The sequence below is a fragment of the Schistocerca americana genome, chromosome 1, assembly GCF_021461395.2.
Source record: "Schistocerca americana isolate TAMUIC-IGC-003095 chromosome 1, iqSchAmer2.1, whole genome shotgun sequence".
In the NCBI taxonomy this organism is placed as follows: domain Eukaryota; kingdom Metazoa; phylum Arthropoda; class Insecta; order Orthoptera; family Acrididae; genus Schistocerca; species Schistocerca americana.
The window spans coordinates 16861307-16878077 of NC_060119.1; the positions used below are offsets into that span (position 1 = coordinate 16861307).

At 39.3% G+C, this 16771-nt stretch overlaps 1 protein-coding gene across 1 annotated transcript in view; it reads right to left on the reverse strand.

Moving 5' to 3' along the window:
* Window positions 1-16771, reverse strand: part of LOC124545636 (ovarian-specific serine/threonine-protein kinase Lok-like) — a 204673-nt gene that overhangs the window by 104800 nt on the left and 83102 nt on the right. The window contains exons 3-4 of the mRNA XM_047124585.1: window positions 8879-9006; window positions 7321-7446 (exon numbers count right to left, since the gene is read on the reverse strand). Coding sequence (XP_046980541.1) covers window positions 7321-7446; window positions 8879-9006 — 254 coding nt within the window. The remainder of the gene's footprint in view (window positions 1-7320; window positions 7447-8878; window positions 9007-16771) is intronic.

The window sequence follows — 16771 nt, forward strand, 5'->3', positions numbered from 1 at the left end:
CTCCAACTACATGGAAAAAGTTTTATGTTAGGTAATAGTTTCACATTTCATTCATACTCTCTAGCTTCTAAAGCATGAGGTCGAAAAGTAGTAGTATTAAATTTTAATATAAATTTGGAATCGTCATATTCTTCCATAATTTGTGAGTCTCCATTTCTTCTCCTTCCTCATTCTTACAAACAACATTGTCGTCACTAATTCTGTAACAATTTCTGCCAGAGTCAATACTTATTCTCTGGTTAACTTCACAAACCCTGCCACAATCACCGGTTTAATTATCCTGAGTTTATTCTCCAGTTAGGCATCATTAAGTGTTCGTACAATGTGTTTTCCATGCTACTCCCAGAACAGAATTTTAGCGACTGCTAGCCGGGGACTGAACAACTGGCCCTTAGTAGTGTAGCCGTCTGGCCAAAAATTTTCTCTCAAAATTTCATTTTCTTGGATACACACAGAAGATAATACATAATCTTTGTAAGCTGTCAGTCATTTATTTCCACTCTGGTAGGCTAAATCTGTGGATTTCACTAGTAATTATAACAACGCTGATCATTTGCAAACCCAGTCAACCACACAATCAGCGATCGTCATTCACCCGTTGGGCTTTATAAGGCACAACTCGTATAGCCCCGTCCCCTTTTATCTGCAGGGAAGTTTATTTCTAGATGTGATGGGGATTCCCCTGGCAGAGACATCACGTACATTATGCTTGCATTCAAAAATCAACTTACGATTCATTCAGAATTCAACTTAGAATTTGTTCAAAAATCAACAGGGATGCGTTTAAAAATCATATGAATAACTGATAACCAACGTGCGCTGGATGCTAGGCGCTTTGTGAAACAAGGTCTTTTTCCACAATCTGGTCCCCCCACCCCACTGAAATTGCCACCTGGGGCAGGTACCCCGGTTTGTCCCACCCCCTAGTTCCGCATACATGAATCTGGCCGCTTAAGCACACCAGTAAAACTTGCATCTGGCAGCCTGCTGCTACTGCTTATACAGCTACCTTCCACACTTCTGTAGCCAGAAGCGGGAGAAGGTATTACTCATACGCAAGTCAACTGCGCATATGTGTGAGCTCACTCACAACTGCTGAAACAAATCTAATGTAAACAATTGTGGTGTCATGCTCATTGGAGGCAATCTGTTGTTATGAAGCACTGCACAGTCTTCCTAAAGCCTTTGACACATTTAGCTGTTTGCAGACACATGTATGAGCACTGTATTTTGTTGTATATGGAGCATTTCCTTTGAGACTTAATTTTTTTGTTTTTTTTCCCTCTCATTCCTGTTTTGTTGCTGCAGTATTATTCTGCCAGTAGCCAGATACTGTAATATCATTTGTTAGAGTTTTGGTTCTTACCAGTCAAAGTAACAAAAATTTAACTGGAAAGTAAAACAATGAAAAATTCATGGAATTCTAAAAAAAAAATTCCCCGAGTTTTTCCCAGTTCTCTCCCGGGTGAAAAAATTCCCGCATTTTTCCCGAGTCTCCCAGTTGTCCTGGATCGTATACACCCTGGTTTTCACAAATTACTTTTGGCTAGCTGACCACTGATATACATCAGTTAAAATCTATGGCATAATTTCTGGAATAGTCCTATAATCCAGGGAGTGAACATGAGAAAGAAAGAAATATCCCTGGATATTTTCTGGATTTCCTGGTTAAAATACAGTTCACAATGCTCTTTGGAAATATCTGTGATGCATGGCAACATGTACTCAGCACTTTTTTTTTTTTTATTATGATAAATACAAATTCCACCAAGCACAGCATGCTTCTGAAGCACAAAAATCTACTTTGCACTGTGTGATGCACTTTTGACAGCTAACCACTGCTCATGTCATGTGGTCTCACCAGCCAATAGCAACATCACTGTTAAGTAGTGCGATCACACAAATAGGAAAAGTTAATGGCTAAAATCGACATAAATGCAGCACAAACAATGCAGGAAAAAGAGAGATTGCTACTTATCACAATGATAACATGCTCAGTTACAGACAAGCACAATTAAAAGACACTTTCAGCCACAGCCTTCGTTGATGACAGAGAATTTTTTATTTCTTTTAATTGTACCTGTCTGCAACATTGCTTGTTATTTTCACAGTATGAAGCATTCTATCTTTTCTTACACTGTTTATATACATACAGTATAGCTACAAGAAAGACAGGTCATCATAAATATTTTGCTGTTTTTTTGCCAAGTGTGTGGTTAAGCAGGATCCTAAGAACACAGCTTAAACTGTAGCAGCTGAATATATCTGACAAGCATGATTACAAATTTCACTGCTGTGCACTGAACATTTTGTGGGTTACTTGACTGAGCACCTGTTCCACTGAGCACTTTGGGTTTTCCATAGAAAAGCCAATTACATTTAAAACTGCTCAAAAACTCGCTTCATGCTTTTTTTAAATAAGGATAATTATACCTTTTTCTGTGGTTATTGGTGTAATTTGTGATCTACGAAAGATCTAAAATAAACACAAAAATCTAAAACTGGAGCTTTGTCTTCTTTAGCATGCATTACCCTTTAAGATATATCAAACACAAATGAGCCAATAAAATTTTAAATAATGGCATAAATGGCTAGTCATCTGGCCCCAAAATTTTTGTAAGTGGTTGGTCCTCAAAGCATTATGTTATGAATGAGTGTCAAACACTCATTGCACTTTCTCACACACTACATTATCCATCTTGTGTAAAAGGAAATTTATTTTGAAAGTAACGCTTCTCGTACCACCATTCATAATATTTTCCTGTGACCTGTTTAAAATGTAAACAGTTGCGACAATACGCTTACTGAAAGGAGTTTGTTGTTCGAAGTATTGCATAGTCTTCGTCTTAAAGCCTATGACACATTTTGCTGTTAGCAGATGCATGTACATGTATTGTGTATTGTTGTCATAAATGGGGTATTTTCTTTGCAACAAAAGTTTTATTTTGGTGTTATTCTCTGAATTATGTTTTACTGCTACAGTATTATTCTGCAGCATCTAACTGAAAATTAAAACAACAAAAACTTCCCAGAATCCTAAAAGTTTCTCATGTTTTAACCAGATGATTCCCATTTTTCCAGACTTTCCTGAGGCATGTACACCCTGTATAACCTCATACAATGCTACACCAATCTAATCATCAGTTAAAACAAGGAGTCCACAGGTAATTAATTATAGGGCTGTCCTCTTGCTTTTGGTGAAATCTAAAGGTCAGGGGACTGTTTTCAATACAAACTGGTGTCAGTAACACTTCAGCCTATGTCTGTGTTCAGACAGTTGACTGCACTAGGCATAACTTATTTTCTATCAGTTCCAGCCACTCTTCCTCCTGACAAAACAGCAGGTATCACAGTAATGATACAAGCTCCACTTGTGACCAGCAGCAACATTTGACACTGACTCTGGGCAACACACCCACTGGCATTCCAACACTACTGCAGATATGTGACGCTGCCACTAGCACCTGGCAGACAGGATACACCCTGGTGAGTATGTAGATGGAGTTTGCAGTGAATTCATTTAATTGCTATTTCTTCCCGACAAATGCTGAATGCTGGCGAGAAAATTCAGAGAGAGAGAGAGAGAGAGAGAGAGAGAGGAGGGGGGAGGGTCCCTTTTGCCAGATGCCAAATTTATGGGGGCATATGCAATACACTCTGAATACAGCAATGAGTCAATATCTGGCATAGCAATCATCACCTTGACTGACATTCTGTCCCCATCAAACAGGCAAACAACCAAACACACGAAGGCTCATGCAACTATAGTACTCACTAATTCACCATTAAAGACAGAGCACCAGTGCTGCAAGCTACTACATTTTGTCAGCTCAGCTGATGAGAGGGCACTTTGCTCTGTAGTACTGGTCACCCACATTGATACAGTACCAAATGGGAATTCTGCTTTCTTCTCCCAAGGAAATGTGGCCAGTGCTACAACAGCCCAGCTACAAATCTCACATGCTATAATAGCACAGCTATATTTTTCTGAAGGTGGGCTGTCCTACATATGAATAGTAAGTTGCATTCTTACAACATTCTGCACACACAGAAAAAACGTATGCATTACTAGGAGCTGTCGTCGGGCACCTATACCAACTTTGACCGTCAAAAGATTAATCACTGAATCTGTTCCGCTAACTGAAGACTGGGCATCCCCAAATGTCATAATCAATTGCTTAACCTGTTTATTCGTAGTCCAACCCACGTCGAATTCATAAAAGTTACCACATATAAATGCTTCAATTTCAACTACATTACAAATGGTAAAATACATCAGTAAGGGCACAAAAACCGCTGCTTGCAACAATCTCTTGATTTGCCACATATGTGCCTAATCTCCCCACTCTGCCACAGTTTTGGTTTCCCTCAAGTTATTGTCAACATCCTTAAATGAAGCATTTACTGGCATCAGTACTGTCAAAGCAAGCAATTTTTTTTCTTTCTAATTAGAACAGTTATGAGTATTATATCACCGCCACATATAGTTTAATGCTGCACCATTATAGGACTGAAACATAAGATATACATTGAGGTGACAAAAGCCATGGGATAGCAATATGCATATATATACAGAGGACGGTAGTATCACATACACAATGTATAAAAGGGCAATGCATTTGCAGAGCTGTCATTTGTGAAAAGGTTTCTGAAGTGATTATGGCTGCACACTGGCAATTAACAGACAGCAACTGGAGCTAGCCACATGGGTATTCCATTTTGGACATCATTACAGAATTGAATATTCCAAGATCCACAGTGTAAACCAAGTGCTGAGTGTACCAAATTTCAGGCACTATTTTTCATCATGGACAACACAGTAGCCGACAGCCTTTACTAAATGACCGAAAGTGGCGGTGTTTGTGTAGAGTTGTGAGTAGTAACACACAAGCAAAGCAACACTGCATGAAATAACCACAGAAATCAATATGGGATGTCCAATGAATGTATCCATAAGCACAGTGTGGCAAAATTTGGCGTTAATGGACTATAGCAGCCAGTGACTGACACTAGTCCCATTGCTAACATCACATCATCATTTGCAGTGCTTATCCTGGGGTTGTGAGCATATCAATTGGATTCTAGATGACCGGAAAACTGTGGGCTAGTCAGATGAGTCCTGATTTAAATTATTATGAGTTGATGTTAGGTTTCAAATGTGGCGCAGACCTCACGAAGCAAGGGATCAAGGTTATCAGCAAGGCACTGTGCAAGTTGGTGGTGGCTCTATAATGGTGTGTTTACACGGAACGGACTGGGTCCTCTGGTCAAACTGAACTGATCACTGACTTAAGTGGTTATGTTCACCTACTTGGAAACCATTTGCTGTGATTCGTGGACTTCATGTTCCCAAATGAGTATCATATCACCAGGCCACAGTTGTTCGCAATTGGTTGGAAGATCTCTCTGGACAATTTGAGCGAATTATGTAGCCACCTCTATCACCTCACATTAACCCCTTCAAACATTTATGGAACCCATTTGTGGGAGATGAAATTTTGCACACAAAATCCTGCACTGGCAACACTTTCTAAATTATGGATGGCTATAGGCGCAGAATGGCTCAATACTTCTGCTCGGAATATCCAATGATGTGCTGAGTCCAAACCATGTTGAGCTACTGCACTATGCCAGGCAAAAGGTCAGACATGATATTAGGAGGTCCCACGACTTTTGTCACTTTGTGTAAATCTCTTATTATATTTCCTTCTTGGCTTTAATGACTCATCTTATACATATATAATGGGCAGCCAAATGAAACCCAGTCACAAGTGCAAAGTAACGGTAACCATTTTATTAACTCAAAAATGTAGTTATACACAGTACACAGTCAAAAATCGTTGCCAAAACTGTTGGCACATTTTTCCGATTGCGACACTAGCAGGTCGATTCCATCCTTGAAGAAGCTAGTAGGTTGGTGTCGGATCCAGGCCTAGACCCAGTCACACATTTCGTCATCCACTGCGAATTGATGTCCGCGAATAGCTTGTTTCAGAGGTCCAAACACATGCAAGTCACACAGTGAAAGGTCAGGACTGTCCGTGGATGTTCCAGTGTTTCCCACCGAAACTGCTGCAATGTTGTCTTCAACGCATTGGCCATGTGTGGGCAGGCATTATCATGCAGGAGAATAATGCCATTGGACAACATGCCTTGGTGTTTCGACTTGATGGCTCGTCTAAGGTTCTGTAAAGTGGCTTGATAACGCTGGGCATTGATGGTGGTTCCCCATTCCAGGAACTCAACGAGCAGTGGGCCATCGCGGTCAAAACAGAAGGCTATAATGACCGTACCAGAACTGGTGTGCACGGCCTTTGATTTCTTTGGAGGTAGTGAAATCGCATGTTTCCACTGCTTCCTCTGATGCTTGCTTTCCGGTTTAAAATGGGGACATCATGTTTCGTCACCTGTGACAATTCCCAACAAAAAGCCATATTCCTCCTCATGATAACGTTGCAGATGACTCAAAGGTAGCGCCACTCGAGTATAGCGTTGTTCGGCGGTCAGTTGGTGGAGAACCCACTGGGCACAGATTTTTTGAAAGTGCTGATGCATTGTGGTGTGGGCAGTGCCCACGCTAATATCCGGTAACCGACGTGTATCGTCCACGGTGATTCCGCAGTTGTCCAAAACTAAAGCATTCACTTCCGCAACCATTTACAGTGTGATGACATGATGAGCCTGTCCAGGGTGAGCATTGTTTCCCAGTGACTTGTGCCTCTCCAGGAATTGTTTGTGCCATTCCACAACACTTGAATGGCTCAAACTGTACTCACCGTACACAGCCTTCATGCATCAGTACAAATCACAGCCTCCAACTCCCACTGCCACCAAAAATCTTATTATTCCTCATTGTTCCTACTTACTCGCCTGCATGTTCGATAGTGGACGATAACTTGTGTGACCACCTTATCTTCAGCATGAAACCACACTGGTGCTATGCAACATCAAACAGCATGCATGCATCATAGACGCACTGACCAGGTTTCATTTGTATGAACCTCATAATATGCTTTTCATCTATCTGTCACAGCTTCATCCCTGAAGTCCTTACTTGCTAGTAAAATACTAATTATTAAGGTATAAGGACAAGGCAGTCTATAATGTTTCAGTAAGTACAGTTCTTACTCAGCAACAAAATTTCTTTCCAGTACTAACCTCCTTATCTAATGAATTAAGCTAGTCATAGTGATCTTCACTTTCCAGTTGCTTAACATTGTCAAGAATCCATAATATTCTATTTCTCAACAACTGCCCTTCATATTGTTATCAAAATAAAGTTACTACAAAATAACAACCCACAATGTATTTCATACATACGTGCTTCAAGGATGTCAGTATTTTTACTTCATTCATTACTTTTTCTGGGTCCAGTAATAAATGTCTTCCTCCTTTTGTTAATCGTTTTTTCTCCACAACCTTCATCGCAAACCTGTTACATGTTTTCTGTGGATATATAAAGTAACCAGTTAAAAAAAAAAGAGCTGAGAAAAAGTACAAAATTTCTATTCACTAAAGTGTAGCTCAAGGCATAGGCACCACCCACATTACACACAAATGAAATGCTTCAACCACTACTGCATTTAATGTCACATTCTTATGCAAACTTGGATGTCACAATTTATCATTTAGTAGTTACTCTCAAGTACATTAAAATGAACTATTCTTAATATTCTGTCAGTAATGATCTAACAGCATGATTTTTAACAATATTCCCCTTCAATCACTCACTGGATCCACAGCTCTTCCACTGCATATACATTCTTCACTCCTGTGTCTTTCCTTTCTCTCCCGAAAGTGAAACAAACAAGAGATTCATTGCCTTTTGTGTGGAACTAAATAAAATGAGACTTGTATAATGAAAACATAATACAGCCTTCTGTGTAAAAAAAGTAATACTTTAAAAATAATGCATAAATGAAGACATGTTTGGTTTTTTTTTTTTTTTTTTTTAATGCTGGAAAAATAAAGTCAGTAACCAAGACAGTAGATTGTAAATAATAAAGAAAACTTTCAGCATCATATTAACAACTTGATTAATGTATTAGTATTATTATTATTATTATTATTATTATTATTATTATTATTAACGGATATTATGAAATTCCCACCACAAAAATTTAATAGAAATAACAGGGTATGCTTGTTTTTACAAATTACTTTAAAATTACACTGGTAAATCAAAATGTTCAAAGAAATTCTACTTACAAGGCAGATGCAGACAAAGGCACAAACATTAAGCACATGAACACTTAACACTTTTTTTTACCTTGATGAAGATGTGTTATGAGACCATGACAGAATAAAACTGAATGTGCAGGATATTATTCCCAAAAGCTCCTGTCTTACGAGCATTGCTGGTGCCAAAATATATGAATTCATTTCCAAATCCACAAAACCTTATGCTTATTAAAACTAAAAGTAGTTGCCAAAATGAACTTACTACAAATTTACATATGAAAACTAACTTCTGCAATCAGAGGTTGCTTCATTCAGTTAAAGTACTTAAGGTTGTGAAGGTGGAAAGCAATGAGATAAACCAGTGATTAAGCAGAGAAGGTTTTTTTTTTAAAAAAAAAAAGTAATGCAGGTCAAGAGGAACAGCATCATATGCCAAGACAGATTTAAAACTTAGGTGTCATAGAGGGCAGTTGATAAGGCGGAGATAAATGGCGGCCAGACTGAAAATAGAAGCATAGGTGATATAAACATAATGGTTCTGACTACTGAAGAATAGAGCACTCTGTTGCTACACTGGATGAAGGAATCTCCAGTTCTGTGCCAATATTTGTGTGTGTCTATCTACTGCTGCCTCGTATGTACAACTTATTTATCATTATGCTCTCATTTTCCTTACAAGCAAAGGATTGTATTTTACCTTCTCAAACACCAGGAACACTTCCCCACATGCTCCAGCACCTAGCTTCCGAGATATCACGTACCGAGATCTTACAGCTTCAGGATAGTCCAAAGAATCGTAAGAGCTGGCACTCATGAAGAGATAAACTGCAAATTGTACGATAAAGTTAACTGTCACTGATAGGTGCTATTAAGGTACGTATCAGAAAAAGGACTCTCTACAACCAAGACAAATTAAACTTATATAGATCATGGCAAATGTCCTTTAAAAGCAACATAGCAGGGTTCTACTGAACAACTGTGAACCATGTGAACAAGGTTGACTAGTATTGCTGCTACAATCCTTTGTTACAAGTTCTCTCGCCAGTTAAGTGTCTGGCTTGGTAGAGAGTTCTTTGAACCGTCTTCAGGCTATTTCTCTAGCATTCCATCTCCAACAGCACGTGGGAAAAATCAACACTTAATTTTTTTTCTTTTCCATGAACTCCTATTTCTTTTCTGCCTATGTAGTTTGACAATAATAAAATATTTGCACATTTAGAGGAGGAAGTTGGTGACTGAAATTTCACGAAAATATGTCAGCACAACAAAGGACACCTTTGTTTTAATGACTGTCATCCAAACTCGCTTACAATACCCGTGACAAACTCCTCCTTACTTTGTGGTAATACAAAACAAGCTAGCCTTCTTTGAACTTTTACAACGTCCTCTGTCAACCCTATCTAGTAAGGACCCCCATTCAGCACAAAAATGCTCTAGCAGAGAACAAACAAGAATACTGTTGACAGTCCCTTTAGTAGATCAATTGCATCTTCCAAGTGTTCTGCCAATAAAACTGAGGTGACAAAAGCCCAGGGATATCTATACATGTGGTGATAGTATCATGTACACAATGTATAAAGGGCAATGTATTAGTGGAGCTGTCATTTGTACTCAGATGATTCATGAGAAAAGGTTCCCAATGTGATTATGGCTCCACAACGGGAATTAACGGACTTTGAACATGGAATGGTAGTTGGAGGTAGACGCATCGGATATGCAATTACAGAAGTGGTTAGGGAACTCAGTATTCCATGATTCACAGTGCCAACAGTGTGATGAGAATACCAAATATCAGGTATAAATCAAACAATGGAAAATCATGGATGGAATGTAAAAATATTATGAGAAGGAAAGTTGCTACTCACCATATAGCAAAGATGTTGAGTGGCAGATAGGCACAACAAAAAGACTCTCAGGTATAACATTTACCAAATATTTCAGCACAGACATGGCCTTCACTTAACAACCAAGAGCAGCGGAGTTTGCATAGAGTTGTCAGTGCTGACAGACAAACAACACTGACTGAAATGACTGCAGAAATCAATGTGGAAATATGATGAACATTCCATTATGACAGTGCGGCGAAGTTGGGCATTAATGGGCTATGGCAGCAGACAATCGACAAGTGCCTTTGCTAAGAGCACGATATTGCCTGCAGTGCTTCTCCTGGGCTTAGTACCATATCGAATAGACCCTTGACGACTAGAAAACTGTGGCCTGGTCAGATGAGTCCCAATTTTAGTTCAGAAGAGCTGATGGTAGTGTGGCACAGGTCCCACAAAGCCATGGACCCAAGCTGTCAATAATACATTGTGCAACCCTGTGGTGGCTACATCATGGTGTGGGGTGTGTTTACATGGAATGGACTGGGTCCTCTGGTCCCAATGAACCTATCTTTGACTGGAAATGGTTCTGTCCGGCTACTTTGAAAACATTTGCAGCCATTCGTGGAGTTCACATTCCCAAACAACAATGGAATTTTATGGATGACAATGCGCCATGTTATCTGGCTACAACCATTTGTGACTGGTTTGAACACAATGGACAATTTGAACAAATTGTTTGGTTACCCAGACTGCCCAACATGGAACATAATTGAGAGGTCACGTTTGTACATGATATCCTGGACTAGCATCACTTTTGCAATTATGGACGGCTATAGAGGCAGCGCAGTTCAATATTTCTGCTGCGGACTTCCAACGATTTGTTGTGTCCATGTCATGTTGAGTTGCTGCATTGCACCAGGCAAAAGAGGTCCGATATGATATTAGGCTTTGTAACCTTAGTGTGTATATGGACAGAAAATGGGAGAGGATGTGTGTGCCTACTCCCTCCAAACACTGTCAATGACCGCCTTTTCCCCCTCTCAAAGCCAATCACCTCACTAAGTCACTCACTTTCCTTCCTTTTCTAAATCAATCACCCTCCTCCCTCTACGTCAATATCTCCATCCCCATCCCCATCCCCCTCCTCCTCCATGTCTATCTCCTCCTCCCCACAATCTCTCTCTATCGCAAATTTGTTTCCTCAACCCAATAACAGGCTGTTGGTTCTTTGTGTGCCAAGTTTGGTTGAAACTGACACACACACACACACACACACACACACACACACACACACACACACACACACACACACACACAATAACCCTCATATTACTAACAGAGATAACAAAGTCATCACATTAAAGGCCTATTCCTCACTGTAGTGATAGGCAATAATTGAAAACAGGGAGCAGAAAAAAAATTGTTGTTTACTATGATGATATCATCATCATAATACTGTTTTACTCTTAAAATCAAAGGAGAAATACCACATGAGCAGCTTGAATTTTAATTGAAAGAACTGGAGGCACATAAAATGTCCATGCAGCAAAGTACTTACAAACTTTAGTACTGTCTAAAGAGAAAGTTCTCACAAACTACCATTTATTTAATCAGTACTGCAATATTAAACTCTAGATAATTACATTTGCTTTATTCATATTTATTACACAAATGATGCAAAACGGAGGCCAAAATAACTTTAATGAGGAGGAAAAAGGAATAGAAACTACAAAAATAAATGAAAAAGTTAAAATGAAAGATAATAAAATGTACTGAACATTTTCCAAATGTACCAATTCTATCTGTAAAGTTAGGCATGGAGCACAATAAAAACTTACAATGCCACCAACAAAGTTGCTATGTATAATCATCCATAAAGGATAAGAAGGAGTAAAAAAGAATGGAATGCACAGGGAGGCACATAAAATGAATAAGGAAGAACTACAGGACAAAGAACTAATGCTACTAGTTGGGGAGCGAAAGAAAATTTCAAGAAAGGTAAGAGGCAGCTGGAATCATATCTGCAATACAACTTATAAGAAAGGAAAATAATCAGATGAGCAAAGGGGGAAAAGACTCGCGAAAGGGAATGTGAAAACTGTGTTAGCAATTTTTGCTTTTGTTTTACTGAGTTTCATTACTAAGGTAAGGAACAGAGGAAAAAAAGGGTACTGTGCATAAGTGCTGAAGGAGCAGAATAGATTAACTGGATCATTTATAATAAATTTATTCCAGAAGTTAGAGAATTACTCCCTGTCACAGTACGTAACATTTTCTATTCTTTGTAATCACCAACAACAAATACCAGGCCACACTTCTCAAGTAATATTGTTTAATACTGATGCATAAAACTATAGCTTTCTCAATATACAAAATTGGTGCTCCCATATCTTTTCTTTTTTCTCGGTGAACATGAGGACAGATGAGAGTCAGTGAAGCATTGTCGTGGAAAATGGAACCACTTTTCTTCTTCTCTGAGCACTCTAAACCTGAAGAAGTTTGGAGTGTGTAGCTCACAGCCAATAGCCATTGCCAGTTAAGGTTCCATATAAATGAGCATCACAAACAATGAAGTGGTCAATTTCTTCCAATAATTGCAATCCTCCAACATCATCAGTTGAGGATTCATCAATGAAGTGAAAAACACCAAAATAGAGTTAGATTTCAGTTTCACAGTAATATAACAATGTCTCAACACCAGTTACTATGTTGTTCAATTTTCTATTAGCACAAATTGACACCAGGCTACAGACTTGGAAGTCTGCTATCAATACGGCGACGAATAGGTATACCAAAGGTATCAAAATGTTTGTGTTCACTGATAGAATAACCCAGTATTGAATTAACGGTTATTCAGTAAGAAGTTAAGCAGATTAATTCATCACTGAAACTGCACGTGCAATTCAGTGGTGTACAGCGATGGGTTATATACTTCAATCTTCACTCCCAAGTCTCATGTCTACCTAAGTTGCCTGTGTACTTACTGTCAGAAGCACTGTTCACAAAATGGAACTCATACTCTGATAAAGTATTGTGAGCATCTCCAAGCAGAAGACATGCTTCGTTGGTGCTGCACATTTTTGCATTTTGACCAAGAAACTGATGCTACAATGTGCATACTTGCACACCAATGTAGCAGTTGTCACAGACTCAGCTAAGTAAAAAAACTTGTGGAATTCACACATTTATCTATATGTAAAAGCCAACTTAGGAACTTTACTTTATGCGAGGTCATATGTGCCAGATGCTTGTGCTGATCTGAAATGGTGGTTCAACATATTTAACTGTTGAAGTTGCTTCTGCACAATCTTTCACTGGTTGTGTCAATACTGCCCATCATGGTACAGTCATCCACTGATGCAAAAAAGCGAGTTAGGTGCACAATGTGCTTGTGGCATACCTCCTTCCAGCCACACAGGTGGGATGAGGTCCTCCTTACTTGTCTTTGCATAGGCGACAGTCCTATGAAGCAAGGCTCCTTGTTTCAGCACGAGAACTCTCCAATGTGTGATGCTTGTGGCATACAGAACACCATGCTACTAGACGTCATTACTGCCAAAGAAGTACATTCCTTATACTCAAGCGTATAGAAAACTTCATGCAAATTCTACGGAAGAAAATGTAGAAGATAAAATGGAAACGATTGTGCCTACAAGTCATATAACAAATCTAATGGAAAAGAAGCTTTATTAAAACAAGCACATACGCTATGTCTCTTTACAATTTCGAAACTATTTAGTTACAGAAAGAATTATAGCTCACTAGCGAAAACATTGTCAAATGTGGACAATGCACACTCGCATCATGTCCACCAGATGGGAGCTAGCTACAAACCACAGGCACAACAGTAAAATGGAATAAAAATGTCATCAGACGCCACAGCATCACCGCCACACATCTTCTATAAAACAATCATAATTATCAATATCAATGTCAACCCTTTGTTGCCTTGACTATGAAAAACACACCATATTTTTATGGATCACAGCAGTACATAGTAACATAACTCAATTTTTTTTCAGAATTCTACATTTTTTTACCATTTTACAAAGCTGGTACTTCAAAGTACGGTCTGGCCCTCCCATGGGTTTCCAACCAACATGTTTCAGTACAGCACTTCTCTTAAGCAATGAATCAAAATGTTTTAGAATGCATTAAGTCTACAAATCAGTGACGATTAAGATGGTAATCACACAGTTACTGCATGAATTCAGAAAAAATATATTTTTATTGCAGCAGAGAAGTACTCAACAAAATAAACATTTTGCGTTTGGTCTAGATTCCAGAGTGAAATTTTCACTCTGCAGCGGAGTGTGCGCTGATATGAAACTTTCTGGTAGAGATTGATACCTTCTTCTGCTGCATACATACTTACTCACATCTTTTCCTATTTGATGAAAATTCAACGAAATGAACATTTATTTCCTAATCTTATCATTTGGGGCTAATTTCTTACTTCTGTAGCACATATTGCTACCTAGCCCAACTTGCCTCACAGCTCTGGGATTGATACATATTGCATTTGCATGACCCAAGAGCCCCTGAACAACATTTCTCGAGTTCGCCCCTCTCCGATCGTAGATCCCAAGAGAAAAAAAACGTGTCCAGTCCTTGAAAAATTAAAAAAGGCACAAGTCACACCAGTCTACAACAAAAGTAGTAGAAATGATCCACAAAACTATGGGTAGTAGTCCAATACCCTTAACATCGATTTGTTGTAGAATCTTAGAGCATATTCTGAGCTCACACTTAATGAGGTATCTCTGAAAGAATGGCCTCATTAATGTCAACCAGCATGGATTCCGAGAACATCAATTTTGTGAAACCCGACTTTCACTTTTCTCACATTGCATACTGAAAGCTTTGGATCAAGGCCGTCGAGTAGGTGTAATATTTCTTGATTTCTAAACAGCATTTGACTCAGTACCACATTTATGCTTATTGTCAAAAGTAAGATCATATGGGGTATCAAGTGAAATTTGTAGTTGGATTGAGCGCTTCTTGGTAGGGAGGATGCAGCATGTAATCCTGGATGGAGAATCATCATCAGAAATACTTTTGCCCCATGGAAGTGTGTTGGGACCCTTACTGTTCACGTTCTATACCAATGACCTAGCAGGCAATATGAATAGTAACCTCGGACAAGACATTCTACCATTTGTCAGTTTTTATCACCATGCTTGTTGTTGCTTGGACTTGGTACATCAATTAGCCTCCCACAGGGCTCCGTGCAGAGTGTTACACCCTTCCTTACCAATATAAACAAGCTAGTTACCTCCAGCGGACCAGTGATCATCCCTCTACTGTATGCCAGTGACTTTGCATTTGGTATAGCTCCCAATATGTAATCTCAGCTGCAAGCAAGCTCCCAATCTGTAGCCTTGGTTGAATATCAGCTCCAAGGTGCTGTCCGAGGGGGGCTTCATTTGGAAAATTTCCCACGTCTTTCACTTCTCTCCCACAAAAATGCAAGTTTTGCATTTCTACAGTCACACCACAGACCAGGACTCTAACCCGACCTCAATTCCCAAGTGCTGTTCACAACTAATGTGAGCCCCTCCATTTTTCGCATTATTTGCAGCCTCAATGCATTCTCATTAACGATACATACAATAGTATACATCGACACAGAGTTGTCTACCATAGAGACGAATTTATACAGTATGTAAGTCATATGTGTTCTTTCCGACATGTACAAAGAACAGACAACAATGAATAACTCCTGCAGCTTTACATTCATAACTAGAGGGAAATTGGTACACCATAGTGCCTTTGGATGTTGAAATAATTCGACAGCTGCACTTGAAAATTTGTGACAGACTGGGATTCAAATCCAGATACTCTGCTTCTCTGGAACAGGTTGCCTTAACCGGGCATCTGGACACACTTCTCTTCCAACCCAAATTCCCGAGTACTGTTTGCTACCAAAGTTGTGCCCCATTTATTTTCCCCATTCCTCACAACTTCGCCGTATTCCCATGACAAGATGAATAATGGTGTGCATCTGCTTTGAAAGAGTCATCTACCCATTGAGGTGTGTCTCTACAACTATGTGTGTGGTGTTTGCTCTTTTTGACTTTCTAATAAGTGAAACGGAGTGATCAGTTTTTGCAATATCTTTGTTTGCCACAGGAATTAGCGTAAAAGCCTTTACACAGTGCAGAATGCTAAACATATTTGCGCCACAGAGAGCACAATTGTAATCCCTTAACAGTGGTTCTGGGTATCTGTTTGGAATTGTTCTTGCATTAAGCACATAGTAATCACCACATACACCTTACATGCCAACTATTTTGGGTGTGATAACCAAGGACTATGAGGACAAATAACACCTTTCCTAAGCATCAAGTTAAGCTCTGTCTTTGAGGTCATGAGGTGACCAGGAGCTAACGATCTAGGACAGTATGAACCTGGCGGGCCACAGGAGGTTTCGATAAAATGCACAGTGTTGTGATGTACCTCCCTCAGTGCACTAGGTTGTCGAACATCTCACTTTACCTACTTTCTGCAATCTACACTGCGTCAGAATCCAGCAGCAGAAAGTGCACTGACACAATCGATAAGTCATGCATTTGCTACCTCAGGTAACAGATAGTAAGAAGCCAGGAAGTCAGCTCCAATTATAGGCTCCATGACATCCACAACAGTAAAATTCTGAATGAAGGCACGATGCAATCCCGAGTCCAACTCAAAATGTTCTGTACTGTAAGTGGCTGTTAGTAAGTTGTTAGGAGCAGAAAGGCAGAACAAAGTTGTTGGTCGGA